This window comes from Trifolium pratense, linkage group LG6 (genome assembly GCF_020283565.1).
Source record: "Trifolium pratense cultivar HEN17-A07 linkage group LG6, ARS_RC_1.1, whole genome shotgun sequence".
NCBI classification, from domain to species: Eukaryota; Viridiplantae; Streptophyta; class Magnoliopsida; order Fabales; family Fabaceae; genus Trifolium; species Trifolium pratense.
This window is the reverse complement of record NC_060064.1, coordinates 34551042-34565995: the sequence shown is the minus strand read 5'-3', so window position 1 is coordinate 34565995 and position 14954 is coordinate 34551042. Positions and strand designations below refer to the sequence as shown.

Here is a 14954-nt window from a genome sequence, read left to right as displayed (position 1 = left end):
GCATATTTCTATCCGAGATATCCAACAATGCATGATTTTGATGAAGCTCACAATCAAAGAGTTAGGAGCATGGAGGCCACACATGAAATGAACCGTGCTACCTACATTCGCCAAAGGAGGGCAGCTGGCCTACCAGATGAAGGAGGGTCCTCATCAATGCAATTTCCTGGAAATCTGCCTCGTTTTGATCATGATCACAACATGCCCGAGCAGGATTGAGGTTTTGTGCCATTCACCTTTACTGTCCTTCTCCTCTATAGATTCTTTTTGGCCTGTGTATTATGATTCCTTTGTTTAATTTGTTGCATGTTTGGTGTTGGTCTATAATAAGTACTTGAGCTAGTCGTTTTGTTTTCTTTGAATGTTTTAGTCTTTTTGAAAACTTCACACTATTGAAATTTGTTTGGCTATCATCTTAGATTCAAAATTGTTGACCAAATGTGTGATATGAATTTGTGATGTTTTTGATTGTTTCGGATGCATCATAGTGATGATTTAGGCAAGGCTTAGGGACTCTCACAAATATTGACCATAGTTTAATTCAGCCAAAAACTGTGAGATTTTGAGCCCAAACACTGATTTCTTTTGATGATTATGAGAATTCCACACTTAGCTATGTCTCTAGAATTTGCGCATGTTCTCTTTAATTGATTTATTGTTGTGATGTACACACGAGGCAAGTTGTTTGGTACCTTGAGCCTGTTCTAGCCACCCTTATCATTGCTTATCCGTTGTTTAACCCCTTTTGAGCTTAAAGAAAAATGTTTTGTTTGTATCTGACCCAAGTTATCAAAATAATATAAAAAAAAAAAAAATGATTTTCTTGGAAAATTAGATACCTTTAGTGGTTTTTGCACAATGCATTTCACTAAGTTTGGGGTTGCTTTTGGAACTAGCAACAACTTAAGTTTGGGGTGGATATACTATACTAGAGAACTAAAAAAATTATGAAAGAAAAATTCCAAATTATGAAAGAAAAATTCAAAAGTTCACCAAGAAAAGAAGTATCGAAAAAAAAAAAAAAAAAAAAGAAGAAAAAAAAATAATAATAATCATGGTGAATTTTTTTTGAAAACAAAAAGGAATTTTGTGAATTGTTCTCTAAGTATAAATTCTTACAAAGTAGGGTGGGGTGTTGTATCTATTTGACTCAGTGGTATCTAATTTCAAGTTTTTTTACTCACTTACCAGAAAAGCCACCATCCACCTTTTAACCAGGCCACGTTATAACCTTTAAAAGTCCTCTAATGTGTGTGCTCATGACATGGTGATTGATTTTTGAGAATGTCTGCAAATTTATAGTAGTCTAGTTATGATGTGTTGATTGAGTGATTATATTACCCTTAAACAGGAGAGTCGGTGAGGGTGTGAAGAAATTAAGTATGGTCAATCTTTGTTTGATGCTCTTTGTTTTGCCTAAATTTGAAACTGTGTGTACTTGAATCATGACGAAATTGATCATTGAAATATCATGCAAATTACGTCTAACTTGATTGGGTTTGAGTTTGTTTAGCCAGATGAATCGAGGTAGTGTTTTGTTTTCCTGGAGATTGAGATATTCCTTGAGGACAAGGAAAAGTTCAAGTTTGGGGTTGTGATGACATTAGTCATTACATGGAAATAAAGACCATTTTCAAGTATTTTTAGAGGTTTTTGACCTAAATCATGAAGAATGAAACATTGATTTGAAGCTACATGCGAAGAAAGATAGCAAATGAAAATTGGTGGATTGTATAGTATTTTTACGCCTAAAACGGAAGTTTTTCCGCCTGGGGCGGAAATTTCACTGAAGAACCAAGATTGCTCTCTGTTTTGCCGTTTCAGGCGGAAAAAGCTGTGCCTGAAACGTAATTCTTTACGCCTGAGGCGGAAATTCTGTGCCTCAGGCGGAAAACGTTACTTTTGATCATTTTTATAAAAAGGAAACATCAGATCTGGATCATTATCGAATTTTTACGCAAAAGAACAGCTATTGGAGCGATTTTGGAGGATCAAGAGCGACCAAGCAAGGATTCAAGTGTGGAAACACATCAAGATTCTTCTTGTAATCATGCTTTCTTTCATTTTATTTGATGTAATTTCTGAATTTGCAATGTCTAGCTAAATTCTCATGATTGGTCCTTAGGTGATTCTAATTACTTTTGATCTTGAACTATGTGATTGTCATATGATATGATTAATGAATTACGAAGTTAGTTTCTATTGATTGTTCTTTGTGCTTAATGCTTTGTATGAATTCGCGACTTATATGATGATTGCAATGATTTGTTTTACTATGACGATAGGAATAAATCATCGATCTAGGAACGATTGATCAATTAATTTTCACTTAAGAAATTTTGGATTGTTAATTGAGATTAAGAGATTAAAGTTTTTCTTCCTCACATGATCATAGGTCTTACTAAGAAATTAGGGATTGATGATCATGAGAGAGGATTATGTTACCAAGACATTGGGCATAATCAATTGTGTTTTGATCAAATCATGAAACTAATTTGAATAATTCGTTATCATACATGGCGTTACCAAGAGAAATAGTAATTAGATGACCCAAAAAGGACCAATCGTTTTTCTTACATCAATCTAAACACCAAAGCAATTCCAAAGTTTAAAAGTCTGAACTTGAAACCAAACAAGAACCCCCTTTTTACAATTTATGTCAATTTACATGAGTATGTCTTCAAATTACAATTGATTTACAACAATCCCTGCGGAAAGAACGATTTTATTATACTACTTGACGGCTATTTAGTACACTTGCTAAATTTCTATCAAGTTTTTGAACGGGACCAGGATATACTATACTAGAGAACTAAAAAAATTATGAAAGAAAAATTCCAAATTATGAAAGAAAAATTCAAAAGTTCACCAAGAAAAGAAGTATCGAAAAAAAAAAAAAAAAAAAAGAAGAAAAAAAAATAATAATAATCATGGTGAATTTTTTTTGAAAACAAAAAGGAATTTTGTGAATTGTTCTCTAAGTATAAATTCTTACAAAGTAGGGTGGGGTGTTGTATCTATTTGACTCAGTGGTATCTAATTTCAAGTTTTTTTACTCACTTACCAGAAAAGCCACCATCCACCTTTTAACCAGGCCACGTTATAACCTTTAAAAGTCCTCTAATGTGTGTGCTCATGACATGGTGATTGATTTTTGAGAATGTCTGCAAATTTATAGTAGTCTAGTTATGATGTGTTGATTGAGTGATTATATTACCCTTAAACAGGAGAGTCGGTGAGGGTGTGAAGAAATTAAGTATGGTCAATCTTTGTTTGATGCTCTTTGTTTTGCCTAAATTTGAAACTGTGTGTACTTGAATCATGACGAAATTGATCATTGAAATATCATGCAAATTACGTCTAACTTGATTGGGTTTGAGTTTGTTTAGCCAGATGAATCGAGGTAGTGTTTTGTTTTCCTGGAGATTGAGATATTCCTTGAGGACAAGGAAAAGTTCAAGTTTGGGGTTGTGATGACATTAGTCATTACATGGAAATAAAGACCATTTTCAAGTATTTTTAGAGGTTTTTGACCTAAATCATGAAGAATGAAACATTGATTTGAAGCTACATGCGAAGAAAGATAGCAAATGAAAATTGGTGGATTGTATAGTATTTTTACGCCTAAAACGGAAGTTTTTCCGCCTGGGGCGGAAATTTCACTGAAGAACCAAGATTGCTCTCTGTTTTGCCGTTTCAGGCGGAAAAAGCTGTGCCTGAAACGTAATTCTTTACGCCTGAGGCGGAAATTCTGTGCCTCAGGCGGAAAACGTTACTTTTGATCATTTTTATAAAAAGGAAACATCAGATCTGGATCATTATCGAATTTTTACGCAAAAGAACAGCTATTGGAGCGATTTTGGAGGATCAAGAGCGACCAAGCAAGGATTCAAGTGTGGAAACACATCAAGATTCTTCTTGTAATCATGCTTTCTTTCATTTTATTTGATGTAATTTCTGAATTTGCAATGTCTAGCTAAATTCTCATGATTGGTCCTTAGGTGATTCTAATTACTTTTGATCTTGAACTATGTGATTGTCATATGATATGATTAATGAATTACGAAGTTAGTTTCTATTGATTGTTCTTTGTGCTTAATGCTTTGTATGAATTCGCGACTTATATGATGATTGCAATGATTTGTTTTACTATGACGATAGGAATAAATCATCGATCTAGGAACGATTGATCAATTAATTTTCACTTAAGAAATTTTGGATTGTTAATTGAGATTAAGAGATTAAAGTTTTTCTTCCTCACATGATCATAGGTCTTACTAAGAAATTAGGGATTGATGATCATGAGAGAGGATTATGTTACCAAGACATTGGGCATAATCAATTGTGTTTTGATCAAATCATGAAACTAATTTGAATAATTCGTTATCATACATGGCGTTACCAAGAGAAATAGTAATTAGATGACCCAAAAAGGACCAATCGTTTTTCTTACATCAATCTAAACACCAAAGCAATTCCAAAGTTTAAAAGTCTGAACTTGAAACCAAACAAGAACCCCCTTTTTACAATTTATGTCAATTTACATGAGTATGTCTTCAAATTACAATTGATTTACAACAATCCCTGCGGAAAGAACGATTTTATTATACTACTTGACGGCTATTTAGTACACTTGCTAAATTTCTATCAGTGTGGAATCCTCTCCACTTACCCAATGACAGATCTAACAAATTTGAGCCATGTTTAATTTTGTGGCATTAGAGTCTTGAAGTATATTATTACGATAGAAAGAAGATAAAATGCTAATTAGAAATGATAAAAATTTTAGAATAATGAAAATAATTTTTTGGCATTTTTTTTAATAGATGCATACAATTAATTGTTTATTTCATTTTCAAGAGCTTATTATATATAGTAAGATTTTTATTTTTTTTGAAAGTATAGTTAGAATTTGAGAAGTGTTGTGAATTCTTTAATAATCACACCAATAATCTTGATGTGTGGAGCAAATCGAATAAGCAATCAAAATGTGGAAATAGCAATAATAATCACGAACAAAAAATAAGTAATAAAACTGTAAGAACACGAAGCAATTGTTTACCCAGTTCAGTCAAAACCGACCTACTCTGGGGGAGAGAGCCACCCTCCGTTCCACTATCAATGAAAAGTTTGATTACAACGAGATTCAATACAAAAGAGTTGCAAGAATTAGACTTCAACCCTAATTCTACCCTTTTCCCAAATCTCTTCCCGTGACCAAGAGATTTCAATGATAAGTGATTACAAGATGAAAGAATCAACACCCAAAACCTAGAGATGAACCAAGAGTAACCCTCTTAACCCTAGCCGTCGTTTTGGTGAAAGAAACCCTCAAAACTTCCTCTCAAAAAACAGAAAACGTGACCCTTTAAATACTCTGCAGCGATTTCCGCCTGAAACACAGCTTTTTCCGCCTGGGGCGGAAACTTCCGCCTGAAACACCAGTATTTCCGCCTGGGGCGGCAAAACAGTGAGCACCCCTTTTCCTGCTTCAAATTTCCGCCCGGAACACAGGTTTTTCCGCCCGAGGCGGAAAACAGCAGACTAGTGTTGTTTTTTCACGTTTTCAAGGCAAATTTGCAACAATCTCCACCTTGCCTTTAAAACGATGGTGATGTCAACTTCCCATCAACCACCGTGCTGCTCTCTCCACTTGTTTACACCATACCCTCTTCGGCCCCCGGAGTCTACCTCTCCGTACTCCCGAAAAATGCTTGCCTCCAATTGCCCTTGGATTTTTAGGACAATACACAAGGTAAACCATACCCTCTTCAAACCCCGGATTGTAGCTTTCCGTACTCTTGAAGATATGCTTGCCTCCAACCAACCTTGGAATTTTTAGGTGGTTTCACAAGCTGCAACCTCAAACTCTCCTTGTATCCAACTACCTCCCGCAGTCTAACAAGTTACCAAGCTTGATCACCGTTGCTTCCACACAAGGTCTTCATAGCCATACCACTTTGGTGTACCTCCACCTCAAACCGAGATTCCTCCACCAAAGCCTTAAACCGGTATATCCACCATGTCTTCCACCTTGTAACGTAAAACTTTTCAACTACTCCGAAACACACATCAAGTCATTGTTAGTCTCCAACACTTCCCGGTTTAGTTCCACCACCTAGTAAACTTCATTTCACTAGTACAACTAAAACCAACCAATGTCACTAACAACCAACCGAAGTTTCACAACTTATCCACACCATGAGAATCACAACTAGTAACAAAGCTCAAGAACAATACCTCGCATTGTGTGAAAGAAATTCAATCATACCTTGAACCTTATAAGCTTTCCCGTCGCCAAGATGAACAAACTCCACCTTCAACTAGCTCTAGGGCTTCAAAGTACTCATTCCTCAAAACACATGTGATCGGAGCATCCAAAGTCCATGACTTCAACTCCATTGATTCCCAACTTCACCACACTAGCACATCCACATTCGCACAGTAATAAAGTTGTTGTTTCGAACGTAATCCTGAGTATTATTACCACCGCCTCTTCAGGCTGATGTTGAGTATTATTACCACCGCCTCTCCAGGCTGATGTTGAGTATTATTACCACCGCCTCTCCAGGCTGATGTTGAGTATTATTACCACCGCCTCTCCAGGCTGATGTTGAGTATTATTACCACCGCCTCTCCAGGCTGATCAGCAAGCTATGAGTGTCAACTGGTGACTATGAGTGCTCCCGCACTCTCATAGCCTTCCTCCTCATCAACGACAACATGAACTGACGAACTACCACTGCCCCTTCTCTGAGGACAGTCCTTCTTGAAGTGACCCGGTTCTTGACAATGGAAGCATTTGAACTTGCCACCACTATCACCCTTTGGCCTAGACTTGGACCCATATTTCTTCCCCTTTCCTCTACCGTCGTTCTCACTTCTATCCATCGTCACATTCAGCCCTTCCGCACTATCATCAACCCTCAAGTCTCTCAACTTTGTCAACTCCTTGGTCCTCAAAGCTGATTGAACTTCATCCAAGGTGATAGTACCTTCTTTGCCATAAAGCAATGCATCCTTGAGATTTTCAAGTGACTTGGGTAAAGCACATAACAGATGAAAGGCCTTGTCCTCGTCTTCCAAATTCACGTCAATGTTCGCCAAGTCGTCAATGATCTTGTTGAACTCCGAAAGTTGCTCCACCACAGGCTTGTTATCCACCATTCGAAAGAAAAACAACCGTTCTTTCAAACACTGCTTATGTGCCAAAGACTTCGTCATATACAACGCATCCAGCTTGGTCCACATAGCCGCCGCAGTTTTTTCTTTAGCTACTTCCCTCAACACATTATCCGCGAGGCACAAGATAATGACACTCAAAGCCTTATCATTCATCTCGCTCTTTTCTGCGTTCGAGAGAGTATTTGGCATATTCGATATGCCCAACAATGCTTCAACACACTTTTGTTGTGTTAATATTGCCCGTACCTTCACCTTCCATAAACCGAAGTCATTTTTACCGGTGAACTTCTCAATCTCCCACTTAGAACCCATGATACTTAATTCGTTTGATCCTTTGCCCCACGGTGGGCGCCAATTGTTGTGAATTCTTTAATAATCACACCAATAATCTTGATGTGTGGAGCAAATCGAATAAGCAATCAAAATGTGGAAATAGCAATAATAATCACGAACAAAAATAAGTAATAAAACTGTAAGAACACGAAGCAATTGTTTACCCAGTTCAGTCAAAACCGACCTACTCTGGGGGAGAGAGCCACCCTCCGTTCCACTATCAATGAAAAGTTTGATTACAACGAGATTCAATACAAAAGAGTTGCAAGAATTAGACTTCAACCCTAATTCTACCCTTTTCCCAAATCTCTTCCCGTGACCAAGAGATTTCAATGATAAGTGATTACAAGATGAAAGAATCAACACCCAAAACCTAGAGATGAACCAAGAGTAACCCTCTTAACCCTAGCCGTCGTTTTGGTGAAAGAAACCCTCAAAACTTCCTCTCAAAAAACAGAAAACGTGACCCTTTAAATACTCTGCAGCGATTTCCGCCTGAAACACAGCTTTTTCCGCCTGGGGCGGAAACTTCCGCCTGAAACACCAGTATTTCCGCCTGGGGCGGCAAAACAGTGAGCACCCCTTTTCCTGCTTCAAATTTCCGCCCGGAACACAGGTTTTTCCGCCCGAGACGGAAAACAGCAGACTAGTGTTGTTTTTTCACGTTTTCAAGGCAAATTTGCAACAAGAAGCATAGAGAAGGTTTCAAGTGGGGCATTTTTCCTCATAGCTATCAAGGTGGGTTCATCCCTATACTTACTGGAGATCGAAGTGACAAACTATCAAATAATTGTAGAGGACCACAACCTTTATAAATGGGTGGTTTAAGTGGGTTTTATAGTAACACATTATTTTTCTTTTATATATGTATGTTGAATATTACCGTACATAATTGTATTGACTAATTTCTTAAATTTTGTGAGATATAAATAAGCGATAATTTTTTTTAAGAGTTTAAGTTATTGCATACTCAAGTTTGTGATCGAATTTGAGATTTTACTTAAACTAGAAGAGGCACATTATTTATCTAAGCACTTTTACGTTAGTATATTCTTTTTAAACAAATCATCTATAATAATATTCTAGTTCATTCTATTGCTATCTTAATTACTATGGATATGCACTATTGTGTGCGATAGTATTTGTCCAGATAGTTCTCCAACTACTCTTGGTTGTTTTGCTAAGAATCTTAGTGTTACCTATGTTTTTCAGACTCAGATTGTTGGGGTGATGTTAGCTATAGATATTACTAATAGAAAAGGTTGTAACTTACTTTGGATTGAGATTGCTTCTACTCTAGTTACTCTTGCTTTTAGGAATCTTTCTATCATTCCTTAGATCCATAATCATTGGTTAAATTGTATTGAGCTCATGAAGCATATGTTTTTCATTATTTTACATATTTATAGAGAAGACAATTAGCATGTTGATTGTATTGCTACTTTTGGATTGCAAATTCAAAACTTTCGATTGTGAGGTCAGTTCTAATAGTATAAGTCATGTTTTCATTAGAAATAGATTTGATTTACAATAATATAAATTTTGTTAATCTCTTTTGAATCACTCTACTCTTTTTTTCTTCATTTGGTTTTTTCTACGAGGTAAAATTTTTAACTAAACAGTTATATCATATTCAATCTTTTTTTTTTTTGGGTAAATCAAACCACTCATTGATTATGATTTTGTTTACTTGATAATATGAGTGGCAAGTTGCAAGACAATGTTAGTTTAGCTTTTTGATTGCTTAGACAAAGTAGTCCATTATTCATGCACATTGAAACATGCCCCTTAAGCTCCCATCGTGCATAACAAAAATCCAGCTAGGAAAGTTCTTTGGACTTGACAAAAATTCCAGCTAGGAAAGTGTTTGGACTTGACAAACATCACTCATTGTCAATTGGATTTTTTCTGGAAAACTTTACTTATCAATTGCACTTCAACTCAAATTTGCACGTGATTCAACACCCACAAACAACAAACATACGTACACCACAAACCACAAAATCCATCCAAAAGAAATGAAATATGTTTCAAATTTTAATGATAAATATTGAGACATTAAAATTGAGTAAACTCTCCTCCAATCAAATATAAACAAATTGAATAGAACAATAATGAAGTGATCCAACTAATAAAAAATTTGACTCTAAGTAGCTGGAAATTCGATCTTTCACTCCGATGTATGAAAAAAAAACGATTGAGGAGAATTTTCTTTATGTGTTCCATAAATTCTTTAGTAGAGATTAATCATCATCATTACATTAAACCGTGGAAAAAACTTCATAACTTTATCATAGTGAAAAAATAAATAAAAGAAAATTGAATAGTACGTCCATTTTACAAGGAGTGTCATTTTATTGTTTCATTTCAAAATGAATGTTATTTTTAATTTTCAATATGTGATATCTCTATATACAAAATGAATGTTAGTTCTTACTTAAATATTCCTCCTCCGTCCCAAAATATAAACAAAAATGGGTCACCAAAAGTGAAGGTATCTGGACTAAATTTTAAATTAAATTCATCAACTTTTGTTGACTACTTTTTACTTATATTTTGGGACGGAGGGAGTATGTTGTAATGATTATTTTCATTTACTTATTGTTGGTGTATTCATTTATTGTTTGTATCCTTTATTTTTCACGCAATCTTAGGTGTAGTTCAACTTTCTTCGCTAGACGCTCCTCAGAGTATTTTATTGTTGGACTCTGAGGGGAGCCCGAGAATCATTACAATGAACTAGAGCATTCACAAATGATTTGCACAGATCTTCATCATAAATCTTAAGATGTTAAGTATATTGGTCTTATCACTTATATGATACTCAATCTACTCACACTTGATATACCAAGCTTTCGGTCAAGTGTGAGTTCATCCATTCATTTGGTATATTGCTCTCTCTCAAGCGGAAGTTTTTTTATACATTAGTCACCTTTTAGTCAAGTAATTGGGGGGAGCTCTCGGGGATCATAACATTTAGTTAGCGAAATCACACAAATGACCTTAACTTAGAAACAAAGTCTCTTTCTAGTTAATTTTCTAGTTAATTAGTCATGGTATATATCTGTTGTAATGATTATTTTCAACATACTCAATCAATCAAACAAATCTTTACTTAGCGTTATGGTATTCATTTATTGTTTGTATCCTTCATTTTTCACTCAATCTAGTTCAACTTTCTTCGCTAGACGCTCTTCTAAGTATTTTATTGTTGGATTGTAAGGGGAGCCTGAGAATCATTACAATGAACTAGAGCATTCATCATAAATTTTAAGGTATTAAGTATATAGGTCTTATTACTTATATGATACTCAATCTACTCACACTTGATATACCAAACTTTCGGTCAAGTGTGAGTTCATCCATTCATTTGGTATATTGCTCCCTCTCAAGCATAAGTTTTTTTGATATGTCAGTCACCTTTAGTCAAGTAATTTGGGGAGCTCTCGGGGATCATAAAATTTAGCTAGAGCAATCAAGCAAATGACTTTAATATCATATCTTAATCCAAAATCTTAAGACATTAAGTATATGGGTGATTTCACTCGTATGTTGCCCAACATCGACTTTTCATTCAATACGGGACTTTTACTCACACTTGATATATCAACACTCAGGGACCCATAACTTAGAAACAAAGTCTCTTTCTCGGTGTAATCAATCGATCAAAAAGAGGATCATTGTCTAAATTACGAGTTAGCTGACGTATCATCTTATCAACTGAGCAAATAAACGACTAATCTGTTTATCACACAACTAGTCGAGTAAGCACCAAAATTCTTCTAGTGATTATAATTTCCCCATTAAAAAAAAAACTTATATATAGCACATACCATGCATGTCCTTAGCAACACAAAGTGTAGTACTAGAAAGAAAGAAAAAAAAAAGCTATGAGTGAACTATGGGCACAACTAGGGTCTATACTAGCCACCATAATGTTTGTGTATGCCATAATTGAACGTTTTTTACCACCTTCATTTCGTGATAGTCTTCAAATCCACACACAAAAAGTAATGAACCTTTTATACCCTTACATCCAAATCACTTTCCATGAATTCTCAGGTGAAAGACTCAAAAGAAGTGAAGCATACACTTTCATACAAACCTACCTAAGTGAAAACTCATCACAACTAGCCAAAAGACTCAAAGCTGAAGTCATAAAAGATAGTCAAAATCCATTGGTTCTTAGCATAGATGATGATGAAGAAGTCACAGATGAATTTCAAGGTGTTAAGCTTTGGTGGGCTGCGATCAAAATCGAAACTTCATCACATGGTTTTTCTTCCTTCTCTAATTATAAGAGATACTATAAACTCACTTTCCACAAAAAGCATAGAGATTTAATCACTATTTCTTACATAAAACATGTTTTGAAAGAAGGAAAAGAAATTGCATTGAAAAATAGACAAAGGAAGCTTTATACAAACAATCCAAGTAGTGGTTGGTATGGTTACAAACAATCAAAATGGAGTCACATTGTTTTTGAACATCCAGCAACTTTTGAGACACTTGCAATGGAGAAAAAGAAAAAAGAAGAAGTTATTAAAGATCTTTTGAAGTTTAGAAATGGTAAGGACTATTATGCAAAAATCGGTAAGGCTTGGAAACGCGGTTATTTACTTTATGGTCCACCAGGAACAGGTAAATCTACTATGATAGCCGCTATGGCGAATTTCATGAACTATGATGTTTATGATCTTGAATTAACCGCGGTTAAGGATAATACTGAGTTAAGAAAATTGTTAATTGAGACATCTAGTAAAGCTATTATTGTCGTTGAAGATATTGATTGTTCACTTGATTTTACTAGCCAGAGGAAAATTAATAAGAACGAAAAAAATGAGGAAGATGAATTATTAATGGAACAAAAAGATTATTATCAAAGAAAAAAAGATGAAGAAGAGAGTAATAGTAAAAGTAGTAAGGTAACTCTTTCTGGTTTGTTGAATTTTATTGATGGAATTTGGTCGGCGTGTGGAGGTGAAAGGATTATTATTTTCACGACGAATTTCGTGGAGAAACTTGATCCTGCTCTTATTAGGACAGGAAGGATGGATAAACATGTTGAGTTGTCTTATTGTTGTTTTGAAGCTTTTAAGGTTCTTGTTAAGAACTATTTGGATATTGATTCACATGATTTGTTTGATGAAATTGGTGATTTGTTGGAAGTGGTTAATATGACACCGGCTGATGTTGCTGAAAATTTGATGCCTAAATCTGTGAATGAAGATGTTGAGACTAGTTTGAAGAACTTGATTAAAGCACTTGAGAAGAAGAAGATGGAAAAACAACAAGAAGAAGACAAAGATTGTGTAGAAACTGTTGAAGATGTGAAGGAAAATGGTTACATTGTGTGAGTAGAAAAGGATATACTTCTATGATGGAGATTGTTACATTCTTTGTTGTTGAGACATCTATTTTAGTTACATTATTAGGATTGGAAATGTGTACTAGTTTTATTTTTCTTCTGTAACATAGTCATTTCACATGTTGATATAGTGAATTTGATGTCTGATATGTGTCGGTGGCTAACACCGACACAACCGACATATCCCGTTAGATTCATTTTATTTATTTATGTTGATATATAGATGTGAGTGTCATGTTTAGTATCTATGTCGGGTGTGATTCTTTAATAGCATTGTTTGAATTTGTGGTGGGATCATATATAATATAATTCAGATATGTGTGTGTTTTTGAAGTTGTAAAGTTTGATCTATCATTCTCATATATCTACTTGTTTGTCATTCTATTTCAATATTAGAGGTTTGGCAGATATATTCTACAATCTACAATACAATTTAAATAAAATAATCATTTCATTAAAATAATTTCTTGTAAGCTAACATTTTGTCTCTTAAATTATATTATATTGGATATATTTGTTTGAGAGAAAGAAGGAGGGGAAAAAAAATTAAAAGATACAAGTTTTTTCAAAAGAATAATTTAATTTATATTTTACAAATATATCATATTAATTTGTTACCGTAACCCAATCATAAAATGTTTTAAAAATTGAAATAGACAGTTAAATCGGTTGAACATTTTAACCACTATTTAGTCTTAATTATTTAAAGGAATTAAATTGTAAATCTTAGTGTAAGTTCTTAAAACATTGCAACCACATACTTTTAGTTTAAAATAGACAGTCAAGTCTTAATCATGCATATTATAAAGGTAGGACCTTTGTCCACATTTTCAAAGGTGTACTTCTAAATGGCACGTCTCTTAAGATTGTACTTTTGAATGACAAAAAAATTTCATTTTCAGAATGTGTAGGGTGCAGAAAGTTACTCTCAATTACTCATGCTGCTAATAGGATTCGGGCCTATTTTGAGCCCACTGAAATTCAAACCACTAAAATCCTAAGAAAATGGTTTTTTATACCCTATAACATGCTCATAAGCCTCCCAAAATGTTCATTTTACCCTTTATATTTACACTATTCCTTAATAATTTAAAGGTATTTATTCAATAATCAATGAGAACAAACCACATAAGTAGATGTGTATGTGGTATTCACAACCAACTTTTAACCAATTTTTACTTCATATGCATGTGGCTTATTTTCATTGATTGTTGGATAAATACCCCTTATCGTGGGGTAGTGTAGAAAAAACCTTAAATAAATAGGTTTTGGGAGATATCTTTCACTTACCTGTTGGATTGTAACTTCCAAATGAAGATAAACTTTACAATAAACACTTATGTAAAAGGAAATATTTGTAGAATCTAGCAAAGTTTATGAGTCCTTTAAACATAAACAAAAATTTGTATGTAAGTCAAAATTAACTTCAACATCCCAACTTTTTTGAAAGCTCCCTCATTTATACCTACAAACTTATAATAAAAAGACTTTTTAATAAGTGAACCATGAAACTTATTTTAATTAAGATGCTCCCATGATTCCATGAACTAAAAATTAGTACACATTAGTGAACTATTAAACTTGTTTTAATTGAGATGTTCTCAAAGATCTAGGCTTGCTTAGTGTGGATTTTAAATCCGTTATGAAACTATATTAATGAGCCGGCAGCGAAACATCTATATTACTTTTTTATCTATAGGAGATTATTTGTTAGATGGATGACTCTAAGAAGCGAACTCAAATTCACTTTTTAAATGAGATTCATATTATCAACATCATGTTAGTAGAGTATTTTTTTTTTTTTAATAGTAGAGTGAATTGTTAATTACTACTATAGTACTGTGTTTATCATTTTACCAACATTTGATGGGATTTTAAATCGCCTCAGAAGTGGGAAAAGTGGGAGTCCGAATGTGGTACATTAACATTAACATTAGCACCGGAGTCCTAGCTCAAATATTAAATTATTTGACTGATTTAGTCATAACATTATACTAAGCTTTACATTCTTTATGTATGCAAATAAATAGATTGGTTAACATAAAAAGCATTAATCCATGTTAGTCAC

At 34.3% G+C, this 14954-nt stretch overlaps 1 protein-coding gene across 1 annotated transcript; it reads left to right on the top strand.

The window, feature by feature from the left end:
• Positions 1–11288: 11288 nt before the first annotated feature.
• On the top strand, positions 11289–13296 carry LOC123890692 (AAA-ATPase ASD, mitochondrial-like). Its single transcript, XM_045940348.1, has one exon. The coding sequence runs from the start codon at positions 11409–11411 to the stop codon at positions 12873–12875; it is 1467 nt and encodes a 488-aa protein (XP_045796304.1). The 5' UTR covers positions 11289–11408; the 3' UTR covers positions 12876–13296.
• The last annotated feature ends 1658 nt before the right edge of the window (positions 13297–14954 follow it).

Coding starts and splice junctions, on each gene's coding strand:
- LOC123890692 (XM_045940348.1), top strand. CDS start 11,409: ATGAGTGAACTATGGGCACAACTAGGGTCTATACTAGCCACCATAATG.